This window comes from Sus scrofa, chromosome 5, assembly GCF_054392235.1.
Source record: "Sus scrofa isolate SSC_HxYL_T2T_F1_AM1 chromosome 5, Sscrofa_HxYL_maternal_Yorkshire_Landrace_v2.0, whole genome shotgun sequence".
Taxonomy (NCBI): Eukaryota; Metazoa; Chordata; class Mammalia; order Artiodactyla; family Suidae; genus Sus; species Sus scrofa.
The window spans coordinates 42,543,874-42,561,084 of record NC_139387.1 but is presented as its reverse complement, the minus strand read 5'-3'; the positions used below and the strand labels follow the sequence as shown (position 1 = coordinate 42,561,084).

The following is a 17,211-nucleotide window of genomic DNA, read 5'->3' as shown; positions in this document are numbered from 1 at the left end:
CATATTAAAGGTAAATTATCATATTGTTCAGTGATTTTAAATTTTCCATGTCCAAGATAATAAATGTATATCTATCCTGGGGTGGCTTTATGCAAACTCAACATTTTTGTAAATGTCTTTCACTTTATCTTAAAAATCTATGCCAAATTAGTAATCCACATTGTAATTTTTCCATATTCCTATCTGTATAAGATAAAGCTCTTTTCTCCATCCAAATATGACTTAAGTTGACACTTAAGCAAGCTCTGTCATGTTTTCCCTGTGGTTTCCCATAACTCTTGCCCAATGCCACACATTTGAGCGAGTCACACAATTCCTTTTTTTTCTTTTTACAGCTGCACTTACAGCATATGGTAGTTCTGAGCTAGGGGTTGAATCAGAGCTGCATCTGCAGGCCTACACCACAGACAGGCATGGCAACGCCAGATCTGAGCCTCACCTGCGACCTATGCTGCAGCTAGCAGCAGTGCCAGGTCATTAACCCACTGAGCAAAGCCAGGGATTGAACCACATCCTCACAGAGACAATGTCAGGTCCTTAACCCAGTGAGCCACAATGGGAACTCTATGCAATCCCTCTCTGACATACACAATCTGTTTATTATTAAGTATTAAAAGTGTTCTATTTAAAAATCTTTGATATTTTTCTGTCTTACTAGAAATGGACATGATGCCTGCAGAGAGCTGGTTGGGTTCTTTTTCACTCATGACCAGTCCCTTACAATTTATGAGTATCGGCAATTTGGGAAAAATAGGTATGCCATCAAACATTGTTAAAATTCTCAAGATGATTACTTCCCAGAGAAGCTGAATAACTTCACATTTTTGTTATTTAACTCCTAGAACAAATGTGCTTCCTTTTATTCAGAAGAGCATTTATTGTCATCAGCATGGACGAAGAAAAGGAAAACAATACCAACTTGGTGATTTTTATATTGTAAGTTGAGTGTATATGTGTGTATGTTATACTAACTGGTATTGGATTTTTTTTTCTTTTTTTTTCTTTTTTTTTTATTTTCCCACTGTACAGCAAGGGGGTCAGGTTATCCTTACATGTATACATTACAATTACATTTTTTCCCCCACCCTTTCTTCTGTTGCAACATGAGTATCTAGACAAAGTTCTCAATGCTATTCAGCAGGATCTCCTTGTAAATCTATTCTAAGTTGTGTCTGATAAGCCCAAGCTCCCCATCCCTCCCACTCCCTCCCCCTCCCATCAGGCAGCCACAAGTCTCTTCTCCAAGTCCATGATTTTCTTTTCTGAGGAGATGTTCATTTGTGCTGGATATTAGATTCCAGTTATAAGTGATATCATATGGTATTTGTCTTTGTCTTTCTGGCTCATTTCACTCAGGATGAGATTCGCTAGTTCCATCCATGTTGCTGCAAATGGCATTATGTCATCCTTTTTTATGGCTGAGTAGTATTCCATTGTGTATATATACCACTTCTTCCGAATCCAATCATCTGTCGATGGACATTTAGGTTGTTTCCATGTCCTGGCTATCGTGAATAGTGCTGCAATGAACATGCGGGTGCACGTGTCTCTTTTAAGTAGAGTTTTGTCCGGATAGATGCCCAAGAGTGGGATTGCGGGGTCATATGGAAGTTCTATGTATAGATTTCTAAGGTATCTCCAAACTGTTCTCCATGGTGGCTGTACCAGTTTACATTCCCACTAACAGTGCAGGAGGGTTCCCTTTTCTCCACAGCCCCTCCAGCACTTGTTATTTGTGGATTTATTAATGATGGCCATTCTGACTGGTGTGAGGTGGTATCTCATGGTAGTTTTGATTTACATTTCTCTTATAATCAGCGATGTTGAGCATTTTTTCATGTGTTTGTTGGCCATCTGTATATCTTCTTTGGAGAACAGTCTATTCAGGTCTTTTGCCCATTTTTCCATTGATTGATTGGTTTTTTTGCTGTTGGGTTGTATAAGTTGTTTATATATTCTAGAGATTAAGCCCTTGTCAGTTACATCATTTGAAACTATTTTCTCCCATTCTGTAAGTTGTCTTTTTGTTTTCTTTTTGGTTTCCTTTGCTGTGCAAAAGCTTTTCAGTTTGATGAGGTCCCATGGGTTTATTTTTGCTCTAATTTCTATTGCTTTGGGCGACTGACCTGAGAAAATATTCATGATGTTGATGTCAGAGAGTGTTTTGCCTATGTTTTCTTCTAGGAGTTTGATGGTGTCCTGCTATATATTTATTATTGGTATTGGATTTTGAGGGCTCCTGTGGGACTGGAGGGGCAGAGTTTCTAGTTTCCACTTTATTTTCTCTCCTCCTTCCTGAGTAGGGGCCTTTGTGTGAATGGCTCATGGTTGATGTTTCCCCATGAAGTTCTGAATCTAAGCATAGCACTTATTCCTGTAGCCTTCCGCCAATGCTCAATTCTGCAATATAAGCCCTGGAAAGCTTGTGTCTTGGTACTTTTAAAGGCCCTGTGAGGCTGTACCTCTGGGTAAGTGGCTACTTTATTAGTACCATGAATAATTCTCCAGCTAATGTAGGCCTATTTCCTGAAGATGCACATTTTTCTCCACACAGAGCGAGAAGGCCTTGGCTTCTGGAGCTGTCACATAGCTCTTAGTTACCTTGTCTTCCCTATGATTTCCCTACCTTGCACACTCCTGGCATATGGCATTATTACAAGGATTCCCTAGTGTGGGTGGATCATAGGTAATATTAGAGTTTGAATAGTGCCCTTAAATTTTAAATTATTACATTCATGTCATCTCATGATCAAAATGTAGCACTATCCACAGGGATCATTCATGTAACAAGTAGATACTCATAGGCTAGGCATTGGAAATGGAACCGTAACTTAAAAATATTCCCTGCTTTTGTGGGAATTGCAGTCTAATGGGAAACAGTCAAATAGGAGGAGCAACAACCTAGTTTTGTGGAGTCAAATGAGGCTTCATGGTGAAAGTGTCATTGCCTTGACCTAGGAAAGTACCATCTGACCTTGACCTAGGTAGGCTGGGAGAGGTAGAGAGCAGAGGATATAGGGAAAGGCTTCTAAATGGAGGAGACAGTTCGTACAAAGAATCAAAGCATGAAAGAGCATGGCCTTTTTTTTGAGAACTGAAAGTAGTTTAGGCTTGTTGAATTCTACTTCAAGGTGAGAGTCGGCAAGAGACAAATCAGAGCTTATTAAGAACAGCCTTTTGTTAAAGAGTTATCTCATATTTTGGGGAGTCATTCATGGGTGGAATGAAGGGTGGTGGCGTTATCAGATTTGTGATTTAGAAAGATTTCTCTGGTTGCAGTGTGGGGAATGGACTGAAGATTAGTACAAAGGACCAGATTGGATTGAATGACCTTAATCTAGGTGGGGGGTTGCAGCAGTGTGAATTAGGCAAGTGATTGCTGTGAAGCTAATTAGGAAAAAATTCTTCAGGCAGTAGAGTCACTAAGATGTAGTGACTAGATGGATGAGGAGTTGAGGGGTGAAGAAAAACTTTACCCCTTAAACTTGGACATAGTACACTATACATACTATGTATGTATTTGTATATGTGTGTGTGTGTGTGTGTGTGTGTATCCCTCAAGTCTGCTTCTAGAGAAAATCAGCTTCATCTCACATTTTACAACCTGCAGAATTTGAATGCCTATCTCAGATAGATGAAAGTTATCTCTAGGTCTGAGCTGCTGTCTCCAATAATTTATGATTTATTCTCAATATCCCTCTTCCATATTATTTGAGCCAGATGTGAAACTCTTGTTTTATTATGATTTCTAAGAAAGAGAAAGAGAAAGGAGAGAGGGAAGGAAGGAAAGAAGGAAGAAATAGAAAGAAAAAAAAGAGAAAGCTACACACAGACCTTATATATGACACCTTTAGTGTGTGGCAGATGTTTTGAAGGGGATATAGAGGGAAGTTTATATAGGTGCAGCATAAGCAACTTACAATTATTAGACATTTTTTTTTCTTTTTAGGGCCGCCCCTGTGGCATTTAGAGGTTCCCAAGCTAAGGGTGGAATTGGAGATATAGCTGCTGGCCTAGGCCACAGCCACAGCAATGCCAGTTCCAAGCCACGTCTGCAGCCTACACCACAGCTCAGTGCAACGCAGGATCCTTAACCCACTGAGTGAGGCCAGGGATTGAACCTGCATCCTCATGGATGCTAGTCAGATTTGTTTCTGCTAAGCTCGATGGGAACTCTGTATTGGACATTCTCATTCTTAAAAATGCATCCTTTCAATAAATCCCATGATAAAGGCCCACCTCTTGATTTTCTGACTCCTGCCACCTCTTGTGCCTACCCACAATTTCTGTTTCTTTGTGCTGAAATATTCAACCTTATGCCTCTTTTTTGGGGGGAGTATGGTCTCTTCTGCCTTCCTGATGTTGCTCTGGAACTTATCTTTTCCTTTCTATGTGCCCCATAAGTCTTTTCCTAAATACTCACTAAAATAAATTTTAGTGCCTACTGTTAAGATAATAGTCATATAAGCATGCCCTTGTGTCCATAGACACACATACGTAAAACTTCACCCACTTCACTTGTACACATACATATTCTTCGGATGCACTGACAGACCTCATAGATGCACAGTTATGCACATATGCTTATATGCATAACTCTGCTACACATAACACAGTCTCTTTAATTGCCTACATGATTTTGAGAGAATTTATATACATTTCAAAGAATGGAGCAAATACTTATAGTTACAAGTTTTCTAAAGTAAATGCTCTTGGAAAAAAGAGAAGAGAGAAATTTCTTATTTTCAAGAGAGAGAATTAAACTTATTTTAAATTTGTGTTCATCCCTATTTGACCATATTTATTTGAGCAACTCAGAAATTAAAATAATAATTTTCTAAGTTTGGATTAAAAATTTTTTATGGGAATTTTTTCATCAAATCTTTGATGCTCTAATTAGGTTAAAATTAGTTTTACATTTATGTGATATTTGCCATCAAAAGAGCAGGTGAAAGAAGGTGATAAATCTATCATAGTTCATCAATTTGCAGCACATCTTTCTGTGGATCAATAACTCTATTTCTGTATTTAGGCTGACATAATTTCTATTGAAATAACCTGTCCTTTCTCCTGATTCTTATAAAAACTGGAGTTCTTGTATTTTTCACATGAACTGTTAATTCTAAGATTGTTAATTGAGAGATCAATTGGGAAATTAGTTCTGTTATTTTCCTATATTATTAGCTGAAGCCTGGGTAGTTTCTAAATATTCTCTTAATATACTTTTTATTGGTATAAAAGTATACCACATCAGATATAATCAAAATTGAATATTAGTTGTATTTTACTTCTTACATATTTCTAGCTTTAAATAATCCATTCGTTAATTTCTTTAGGGTGCTAACTTGACATTTTTGAGTTCTGAACATCCCAGGCTTCCAGAAAGCATAAAAGAAAACACAGTGCTTACACTTCGAATCACGAATATTGATCGGGGAGCTTCAGATTCTCTCAAGTAAGTCAAACATCCATTTGTCATTTTGGAGGTAAGCGAAAACATTATTTTTTACTATCCTAAAATGATATTCTATGTTGAAGCATTTTGAATATTTGTATTTATAAAAAACAGAGCATAGCTATATATGTGTATTTTATGTGTTATATCTTATACTCAAATATATGCCATATGTGGGAACAGTTGCAATCAAGTAAAGATTTAAAAAGTACCATTTTAAGTTCGTTGAAGTACTTTATTAATTTGCCTGTGCTGTAACACTTTTTTATTTTATTAAATGCTACCAAACCAATAGGTTTTAAAAGAGATACAATAAAATATTGAAACATCTTTTTCCACATGCTTATAATATTTACTGATTGATAATGTATATATAAAATGAAAAAAATAATGCTGTGAATGGAAAGCTTTTAAATGAATTTGAGGTTTTTTTTTCAATCGCAGAAAAAACATATATGCTATTTTTGCAAGTGTTTTTTTGGTGCTAAATATAATCAAGATGATAACAATTGGTATACTAACTGTGCCTTAGAGACCATTTCCCATAAATTGGCTATAATTTATAGGAAGTCTGTATTTCTTTGTCATTTACCGTATTGCCAATATTAATGTATTTTTTTACTTTTTAAAATAACATTTTTACATCTTATACATTTAAAGGTAAAACTGCTTTTAAGTTCAGTAGTTTTAATTAAGTATTTTAAAAGAACATTGAAGTAACTACAAAGCAATGTAATGTTTAAAGGTAATTCTTGGAAGGTTTTGAGGATTTCAGTTCTTGATTTAGCATATTTAATTCTCCCAGGGATTAAAGCAGCAAGCAAAGGTGGACTTGATTAAGCACCCTTCCAACTTGAGGGTTTCTTTCAGTCTAGAGTAGGGAAGAGCTTAGAGTTTCTGTACTCAAGATTACAAAACAATGTATATTTATCACTGCAAACATGTCAATTGCAGAACTGATTCTGTGGAACATGATGATATAAACAATCAAGAAGCCAATGATAGGCTGGTTTTCAAGGCCATTCAAGGTATTACTATACTCTCAGGTAGTTTTAATTTTCAACCAATTTCTTTGTTAAGTAGTACAGCAGTATTTTGCAGATATTTCTTCATTTTATGACATGATTTATATTTCTTATTTGCTTTCCCATCTTTTATAAGTTTATACACACATACATATATACATGTTTAAAAATATTTTTAGGATTTCCCCTATTTTAATGATCCCATCTAACTGAATAACTAGTATTCTATCATTTATGAATTTAAGAATTTTAGAAAGTACCAGATAGTACTGGTTTTATTCATGAAATGAATAGAAGTGGTTTTTTGCCATATAGTACTTATCTTAGGCTTCAGATGATCTTTTAAAGAGATTTCTGACAGCCTAGTGTAAAAAAAAAATGCTAGACTGGAAGCCAGATTTCATGTTTGGATCCTGCCATTCAGTAGACATATGACTTTATGTAAATCTCCTGCACCTCTTTGTCTAAAATGCGGCTAATGACCTCTTTTATTACTTTCAGAGTTGTTTTAGGTAATAAGTGAAATACATGTTGGCTTTGAACACCAGAACGTTTTACAGATTTGTTTCTAGAGTCCACTTTTGCAATCACTACAGTCTACAAGGCTCATGTAGACAGTTCCTCTGTTGAATCTCATAGTCAAGAAGGGAGGAAGGCATTAAACACGTAATCTCAGACATCGACATATAATTTATGAATTTTGATAAATCCTGATGATAGGGGTAAGAGGACTAAAAACAGGCTTAAAAGTTTTCCGGGATTGATATTTGAGCTCTCAATATTCCTGATGCCATTTTCAGCAAATCATTTTCTCTGTTCTGTCATGATCAATATACTTGTCACTAGTGTATCTAGGGACATTTGCCCTTTCTTCTCATGTATTATATTTAATAACTGCTTTAGTAAAGTTGCCTATATTTTCTTAAGTAAAGATGGCACAAACTGCATTAAATGAAATCTGTCCACAAAGAGAATGCTGGGACCTTAGAATATAACTTCTCATTAATTCCTAGAAGAAAGGGCTACTTTAAATGTGTAATATTGAATAGCACACCAAAGTCTTAATACTTTTTAATATATAGGTTACAATTTGAACATTTCAAAAAATTTTAGAAATTCTGAGCTGATAATTTTTGTGTGACTTGTCTGGCATCAATTTTCAGTTGTTAATTGTAAAGAAAGAGAAAAGATATTAAAGACGTAGGATCTTTAGATGAAGAGAAAGCCTGGAAAATACAAATGAAGATTTTATTTGTAGCATGTAGGTTATTTTCATGCTACAGAGAAAATGAACCATTATTTTCTTACATTTCAAATAGTAACATTTTCACCACACAGTGGTGCTATAGTTCTGGTATATTTACATGTGATTTTATATATAACCTCTTTTACTAAAAACTCTGTTTTTCAAAGCCTATTATCAGTCGTATATATGATCTGGTTGCATATTCACATCCTTTAAATCAGTTATATCAACTTTAATTTTCTTATCAGAAAGACAATTGCAATTTGATACATGTGTGCATAGGAGCAATTCATTTCCACTTCCTTTCTTTCTAAACAGATGTGCTAAAAGAACAGCTACGGAAAAGAGGTGTTCGTATTTTGACCGGTTTGGGAAAATACCTTCAACAATTGGACAAGAAAAGAAATGGGCTTTTAGAGAAGGCAGATTTTAAGCAAGCTCTGGAAGTATTTCACTTAGAAGTGTCTGAAAACGTATGTACCACAGATAATTCTCTGCAGTGAATGACACAGTACTCTTAAGTGGTCTTACTTTTCTACTGAAATTTTAGGAGTTCATTTATTTCCTTCTCTGTGTCTCAATATTTAGATTCAGCCCTCAGGCCAGTCCTAGTGATTTCTTTTTTTTTTTGGTATAATACTATTTTAACTTAAACACTTAAACTTTTAACTTAAACTTTAACACTTAAACTTTCACTGACAGTGCTAAATTCTAGAGTTTTACGGGTGTAATGTGAAACAGTATTACATGTTAATGAAATTTAAGGGGTAGTATAACTGTACCCCTGTACACAACTATGAGAACAAGCCCTGCAAGGCTAAAAGCTCAGGATTCAACAGAGGTCCTTGGTTGCTGACATAATCCCCCTTTGACCTCAAACAAGACACACCAAGCAGTTTTGTCCATTTACGAAAACCACTAACTCAGGACCAACAGTAGCAGGATTAGAAAGAACCTATTCAAGATTGTGGGGACCAGTCTGAAATGAGCTAGGTTAGCTGTTGCAGCTCAAGTCCAGGATTGGTAGAATGATTCATGGATTCTAAAACTGCTGGTTTCCAAAGTTCCCAAGATGCTTTACCCAGAGTCTCGTGATTTCTTAAATGTCAGTATTCACCCTTCCCTCATATGCTGACTACAAGCCTAATAAGCAGGCATTGTTCTAAACTCTGAGAAGACATACGCTGTAGTCTTAAAGTCTTCATAAGGAAAGAAAGATATAAATGATTACAGAACAATCTAGTACTTTTTCTGAGCTGCCACAATACTTCTCTTTTTGGTTGATTGGCTAAATTTTTATGATTGGATTCAGGAATATAGAACTAAAGTAATTATATGACTTCTAGCATAAGGGAGAACCTATATTATGAAAGTATGAGTAAGTTTTCCCATTTTCCCATTTTCAAAATAATAGTCCCTCTTTCTTTCTTTCTTTCTCTTTCTTTCTTTCTTTCTTTCTTTCTTTCTTTCTTTCTTTCTCTTTCTTTCTTTCTTTCTTTCTTTTTCTTTCTTTCTTTCTTCCTTCCTTCCTTCCTTCTTTTCTTCTGTCTGTCTTTCTTTCTCTCTCTTTCTCTCTCTCACTTTCTCTCCCTCTCTCCCTTTCTCCCTTTCCCCCTCTCTCTCTCTCTCTTTTTCTTTCTTTCTTTCTTCTCTGTAATATCACCTCAGACTGCCCAGGCAATGAGAAGCAGAAACATAAGAACATAAAAGTCACCAACCTGGGTCTAATTCTAGTACTAGTTTAGGGGAAGGCAAAGTATTTGCACTGATTTGAAATTTAAACAAAATGATATGCCCTCTAAATAGCCTAATTTATATAGAGATACTATCAAATAAATTTACCTTATTTTTTTCAACTGAATTATCATTTTCCATTCTGCACCATATTTTATAAAGAGTTATCTAAATTTGTTACTCCTTTTGGTAAATCATTCATTCTTAAAAATAGTTTCTTTTAAGCTTCAAGCAGTATCTTTTAATTCTAGTATTCCATGAGTTGGGTGAGCAAATTCATCTTCTATCCATGTTACTTATGATTGTAAAGGTTAAGCTCATTTGCACTCTTAAAAGTTTATTAAATAGACCTTAAAATCTGTTTATCTACAGGGCATTGCAACAGACAAAAAAACATTTATGGGTTATTGAAAACTGCGAGGAGACAAGACATCTTAAGTTTTTATTATTAACAATTTAATTAAAAAAATTAGGAGGAAATGGAGTAGAATATTTTGGGGGTATCCATTATTTGTCAGTCAATTTGCTGTTTTTTTAAATTTACATTCTCATTTAAGGTTAACAACTTGACTGAAACATTGAAAATACATTTATCTGAGTTTTGTTTTTGTTTTTTTTTTTAGGGACACACCTACAGCATATGAAGGTTCCCAGGCTAGGGCTGTAATCGGAGCTACAGCTGCCAGCCTATGCCACAGCCATGCCATATCCAAGCTGCGTCTGCAACCTACACTGCAGTTCATGGCAATGCCAGATTCTTAACCAACTGAGCGAGGGCAGGAATCAAACCTGCAACCTCATGGTTCCTAGTTGGATTCATTTTCACTGTGCCATGATGGGAACTCCCATTTATTTGAGTTTAAGAAAAGCTCTTGCTGTGAATATTCTATTCTATTCTATTCTAATATTCAATTCTGTACTATTTTTCTATTTCTATTTGGTAGTGTATTTCCCCCCCAAAAAAAGATGGCAATGGTAAAATGAATAAATTGGTATAAGGAATTTATTCAAAACATCCGTTTTCAGTGTAAATTATGGAATATTTGTTACAGTCATTAAAATCTCATTTCAAATGTGAAGCAGAAATAAAGTTAGTAGTCTTAATGCTGTTGGAGGCATTCCAGTATGTTAAATGACTTCTTATTTGTCACAGATATAATACATCAATAATAATTAACTGGTCAAATTCAAATAAATGGTAGGTGTTTTTAAAGAAAAGAATTAAACTTAAAAAGCTAAATTTCATCAACAAATTCAGAAAACTAGCAGGATGTAAGATTAACATTCAGAAATCAGTTGCATTTCTCTGTACTAACAATGAAATATTAGAAAAGGAATACAAAAATACAAAACCTTTTAAAATTGCACCCCCAAAAATCAAATACCTGGGAATACACCTGGCCAAAGAAGTAAAATACTTAGATGCCAAGAACTATAAAACATTAATCAAGGAAATTAAAGAAGATGTAAAGAAATGGAAAGCTATTCCATGCTCCTGGGTTGGAAAAATTAATATTGGAAAAATGGCCATACCACCCAAAGCATTCTACAGATTCAGTGCAATCCTTATCAAATTACCCATGACATTTTTCACAGAACTAGAACACACAATCCAAAAATTTATATGAAACCACAAAAGACCCAGAACTGCCAAAGTAATTCTGAGGAACAAAAACCAAGCAGGAGGCATCTCTCTCCCAGACTTCAGGTGATATTACAAAGCCACAGTCATCAAGACAATGTGGTGCTGGTACCAAAACAGACAGACAGACCAATGGAACAGAATAGAGAATGCAGAAATAAACTCAGACACCTATGGTCAATTAATCTTTGACAAAGGAGGCAAGAACATAAAATGGGAAAAAGACAGTCTTTTCAGCAAGTATTGCTTGGAAACCTGGACAGCTGCATGCAAATAAATGAAACTAGAACACAGCCTCACACCATGCACGAAAATAAACTCAAAATGGCTTAAAGAATTAAACATAAGACAAGACACCATCAAACTCCTAGAAGAGAATACAGGCAAAACATTTTCTGACATCAACCTTACAGATGTGCTCTGAGGTCAGTCTCCCAAAGCAACAGAAATAAAAGCAAAAACAAACCCATGGGACCTAATCAAACTGACAAGCTTTTGCACAGCAGAGGAAACCAAAAAGAAAAAGACACCTTACAGAATGAGAGAAAATAGTTTCAAATGATGCAACTGACAAGGGCTTAATCTCTAGAATATATAAACAACTTATACAGCTCAACAGCAAAAAAGCCAACAACCCGATGGAAAAATGGGCAAAAAGCCTGAATAGACATTTCTCCAAGGAAGATATACAGATGGCCAACAAGCACATGAAAAAAATGTTCAACATCTCTGATTATTAGAGAAATGCAAATCAAAACTACCACCTCACTCCAGTCAGAATGGCCATCATTAATAAGTTCACAAACAACAAATGCTGGAGGGGGTGTGGAGAAAAGGGAACCCTCCTTCACTGTTGGTGGGAATGTAAGCTGATACAACCACTATGGAGAACAGTTTGGAGATACCTTAGAAAACTATACATAGAACTACCATATGGCCCAGCATTCCCACTCTTGGGCATATATCCAGACAGAACTTTCCTTAAAAAGACACATGCACCTGCATGTTCATTGCAGCTCTATTCATAATAGCCAAGACATGGAAACAACCTAAATGTCCATCGACAGATGATTGGATTCGGAAGAAGTGGTATATATACACAATGGAATACTACTCAGCCATAAAAAAGAACAAAATAATGCCATTTGCAGAAACCTGGATGGAACTAGAGACTCTCATGCTGAGAGAGGTTAAGTTAGAAAGAGAAAGACAAATATCATATAATATCACTTATATCTGGAATCTAATGTATGGCACAAAGGAACCTTTCCATAGAAAAGAAACTCATGGACTTGGAGAACAGACTTGTGGTTGCCAAGGGGGAAGGGGAGGGAGTGGGAGGGATCGGGAGCTTGGGGTTAATAGATGTTGACTGATGCCTTTGGGATGGATGAGCAATGGGATCCTGCTGTGTAGCACTGGGAACTATGTCTAGCCACTTATGATGGAACATGTAATATGAAAAAAAAGAATGTATACATGTATGTGTAACTGGGTCACCATGCTGTACAGTAGAAAAAAAATTGTATTGGGGAAGTTACAATAAAAGAAATTAAAAAAACAAAGCTAAATTTGTGATTTATTGCCACCCTTAAGTGGTTCTTAACTTTATGGAACTGTCCAACACAGAGTTCCCCTAAATATGCTTTCTTAGTGACTTTGATTGGATTTCTATGTAACTTTTTCAGTTTTCTTATTAAGTCCACTACCTAGTCTAGGGTTACAAAAGATATAACAAAATATTGTTATGATGATTATCTTTGTGACCATACATAACTTAAAGGTGTAGCAATGGTCTCTGTGTGATTTTTTTCTAGGATTTTGAGTCTTTGTGGCTAATTCTAAATGGTAATGGTGATGGCAAGGTTGATTATGGAGAATTCAGGCGTGCTGTTGTTGGTGAAATGAATGAATACAGGAAATCATTTGTTCGAAAGGTAAATTTGTTAGTCTTTTAAATAGTTACTTTTAATAGATTGTTGGGTTTATTCTTTTGAACTAAAAGAATTATCATTGAAAATGTTTTAGGAGGAGTTCCCGTCGTGGCGCAGTGGTTAGCGAATCCGACTAGGAACCATGAGGTTGCGGGTTTGGTCCCTGCCCTTGCTCAGTGGGTTAACGATCCGGCGTTGCCGTGAGCTGTGGTGTAGGTGGCAGACGTGGTTCGGATCCTGCGTTGCTGTGGCTCTGGTGTAGGCTGGGGGCTACAGCTCCGATTCGACCCCTAGCCTGGGAACCTCCATATGCCGCGGGAGCGGCCCAAAGAAATAGCAAAAAGACAAAAAAAAAAAAAAAAAGAAGAAGAAAATGTTTTAAATTCATTTACTTCTAAGGTATTTTGGGTTTAGTAAAACATAAACACAGATCAGCCCAAGATAAAGCACAATAAGTTATGCATATATTTTAGGAAAATATTATAAAAGGAAAATAAAATCTCAAATTAAAAGTCAGTTCACAAATTACTAATTCCATAAATTGGTAGCTCCATTTAGCTGTATATCTATATCTGTTATTAAGTATTTCCAAGCCTCAGTTTCTTACATCACAGAGCTGCTCTAAGGATTGAATGGTGTAATACATGTGAAATTAATAGCATTATAGCTGTTGTAGGTCAAGGCTCAATTAGGAGGATAACTAAAAGATGCTTCTCTGCTTTTAAATATGAGTGCTAAATGTTTAAATGAAGATTAAAACGATCATGTTAAATTGTAATTGAAAACAGGAGCCCTGCTTTTGTAAGAAGCAAGAACATGTTATTTAGGTTCTGGTTGCCATCTTTAGCACATACTTTTAAGCAATGTGGTTTTTTTCCCCTCTTGTATATAGATCTCATATGAGAAGAATATTTACCTAATATTGAAATGAAACTATTGTGTATTTAGTATCAACAACTACATCAGGTAAAAATCTCAAAATAGAAAATATCAGAATCTTTATTTTCACTGGCCAAAATACAAAATAAAAACCTTGTGGTAAACAACTTACCTCATAATGTGTATAAATTTGCACTTATTTGTACTTTACATGTCCTGCTGATAGATGTATCAGGAGTAGAAACTGGGTGGTTGTCTCTTTCATAAGTCTTGGAACTGGGACTAGAGGACAAAGGCAGACTTCTAAAGTACTGCCCTAGTTTGCTAGGGCTACCATAACAAATACTACAGACTGGATGACTTACACAACAGAAATGTATTGTCTCACAATTCTGGAGACTAAAAGTCCAAGATCAAGGTGTCAGCAGGTTTGGTTTCTCCTGAGGCTATTCTCCTTGGCTTGTAATTGGTCCTGTGTGCTTGCATGGTCGTATCTCGGTCTCTGTTGTCTGTGTTCTTATCCCTTCTTATGAGGACTCTAGTGGTATTGCATTAGGGCCCATGCTAATGATTTCATTGTAACTTAATTTCCCCTTTAAAGGCTCTATCTCCAAAGACAGTCACACTCTGGGGTACTAGGGGGAGGGTAAGCGCTTCAACATGTGAATTTGGGGGAGGACACAATTCAGCCCATAACAGGTACCATGTATCTGCAGTATTACTGTGAATAAACAAACATGATTTTAGTTTTGACTTTTCTGCAAATGTGGGATGTTGCTTTGGGTTAGTTGGATGCTTCTATGAACCCACTCCTCTTTCCAATAAAATATATTTTGTGATACTCAGAATTGCATTGAATTAGAGGAATAGTATAAAAAGTAGCATTTCAAAAGATAGTGTTAAACTTAAGAAAATAGAGTAACAAAACCCATTTAAAAATTATTTCTCCATCTCACTGATTTCAATGATGGATTATTTACAGTTTCACTTTCTAAATCAGAATAATCCCTTAGCCATTTATCAGTTTCACGTGAATCCTAAAGGTGGCAATTTCCCTTAGCCATTTATCAGTTTCACGTGAATCCTAAAGGTGATATTTACCTGAGAGGTCTTTTACCCAAGTCCTCAGTGTACAGAAGAGAAAAGCCAGAGCAACAGAGGTTAAGTTGCTTTCTCAAGGCCAGGGTGCTAAAAAGTGGTAGAACTGATACTTAAGTGCAGTTTACCTAATATCTTATTCCAATACCTTTCTCCCTATGTTCATGATGTTTCCTTCCTATACCAGTTTAGTACTTTAAACTGTCTTGTTTGAGCTCAAAAATAACTTACTTCAGAATAGAAAATTAAGTTCTAATAATTTCATAGAAAAGAATAACATTTCTCTCTTTATTTAGGCCTTTATGAAATTGGATTTTAACAAAACAGGTACTGTGTCTATTACAGACATAAGAAAATGTTATTGTGCAAAGAAGCATCCTCAAGTAATTTCAGGTAATCATTATGAGTTAAAATTCATTATATTTCTAAGATGCTAGTTAATAAAAGTATTATCTTTAATTAGCATGAGCTTGAGGCCATTAAGACAGGAAAGAAACAATTATTTTTTAAACCAGGAACGTGAGAGCTATTTGACCTTCTTTTAAAAATCTTAGGTCTGTTATCTATACTTATTTTTTCTTTGATGTTTATAATTGAGATTTAACTTTTATTTCCTGAGGAGATAATGACTAATTTGAGTTTGAACAGAGCAGATTTAGAAAACAGATGATTACGTATGCACGTTCTCTGAGTTAGTTTTTCTGTATCTGCTTATGCTTGAGGATTTATGGCAGAATAAGGGGATATCCTTTTTCTGGGGATAGCTATGCATATAATGAAAATCATATGTCTATCAAAATTTGAGGATATAGAAAATAGCTCCAAGTAATTCTAGAGATTCAGTACTTACTATACTTCTTCTGACTTTAATTTTTACATAATTAAATTAATAAATATAAATAAATATGAGTAAATATAAATAAAATTTTATTATTATAAAGAAACCATTTGGCCATAGTAACTCCTCTCTTTCCATTTCCCTCTATAGAGGCAACAATTATTATCATTTTACTTTATATATATATATATATATATATATAGTTTTTACTGTATAAATTTTCATAGCTGTGTATATCGTATAAATAGATAATATCTTTTGAAGATTTTTTTTGACATGAAAATTACATTAACCATATTGCTATGTAGTATGCTTTTTACCCTTAACAACATGTTTTGGTGTTTTTTCCATCTTTTTTTGTCTTTTTGTCTTTTCTAGGGCTGCACCCACGGCATATGGAGGTTCCCAGGCTAGGGCTCCAATTGGAGTCCAGGCTACACCAGAGCCATAGCAACATGGGGATCCAAGCTGCGTCTGCCACCTACACCACAGATCAGGGCAATGCCAGATCCTTAACCCATCAAGCGAGGCCAGGGATTGAACCCGCAACCTCATGGTTACTAGTTGGGAACTCCGTTTTTTTCCATCTTAATCAACATTGAGGCATCTTATTTTTATCTGCTGCCTATTATTCTTTTAAAAAGCAAAATTACTGCAATTTACCTAGTTAGTCTCCTGTTGGTAGACTTTTAATTTCTAATTATTGATGTGCAAGCATTGAAGCAGTGACTATGCTTATTTGTGACTCCTTAATCCTATTTTCTGCTGTTTCCTTGGGGTTATATTAAGACCTATAATATCCACCTTTCATGTTTTAATTGCTCCTTCCAAATCTCATTATAAGATGGCTACTCCAGATTTTATTGCTGTTAATTAGAGATTAATTCCCACCACCACCTCACCAAAACCCTAGATTTTTCCCAATCTGATAGGCCCCAAATTTTTTTATTTGCATTTCCTTTGTTACTAGGGAGGTTAAGCATATTTTTGTATATTTATTGACCATTTGTAATTTATATTTTGTGAAGTTTCTAATTCATAATTTGATTTTATATTGTTAAATACTATATAATACTATTACTCTAGAATTTTTCTTTTTAGAAAAAAGAACATATAGTCACTTTGGTTTTTAATTGATCCTTATAAATGGTTATTACTTTTAATTGTGGAGTGAAAAATTAACAGAATTATGATGATTAAAGCTACTCATCACTGGCTTCTCAATTTCCAGTCATCTATTTCAGGTCAAATAGTTTAACTTCCTTATCAATGATTTTAAATGAATTATGGTTGCTATAAGGGAATTTGTAATATTATTTAATTGTATTTAGTATGTCTTTCCCTTTAAATCCATGTGATT

At 35.1% G+C, this 17,211-nt stretch overlaps 1 protein-coding gene across 48 annotated transcripts in view; it reads left to right on the top strand.

Annotated features, from left to right (window-relative positions):
- Positions 1-17,211, top strand: part of CAPS2 (calcyphosine 2) — a 47,807-nt gene that overhangs the window by 27,286 nt on the left and 3,310 nt on the right. For 28 of the 48 annotated variants that reach the window (XM_021092031.2, XM_021092037.2, XM_021092040.2 and 25 more), the window contains 7 exons: positions 659-754; positions 843-936; positions 5,337-5,455; positions 6,410-6,483; positions 8,045-8,199; positions 12,920-13,039; positions 15,310-15,406. In XM_021092031.2, the coding sequence (XP_020947690.2) occupies positions 659-754; positions 843-936; positions 5,337-5,455; positions 6,410-6,483; positions 8,045-8,199; positions 12,920-13,039; positions 15,310-15,406 (755 nt within the window). Of the gene's footprint in view, positions 1-658; positions 755-842; positions 937-5,336; positions 5,487-6,409; positions 6,484-8,044; positions 8,200-12,919; positions 13,040-15,309; positions 15,407-17,211 lie in introns of those variants that run through there. The other 20 variants (XM_085025080.1, XM_085025088.1, XM_085025077.1 and 17 more) reach the window with 4 other exon arrangements.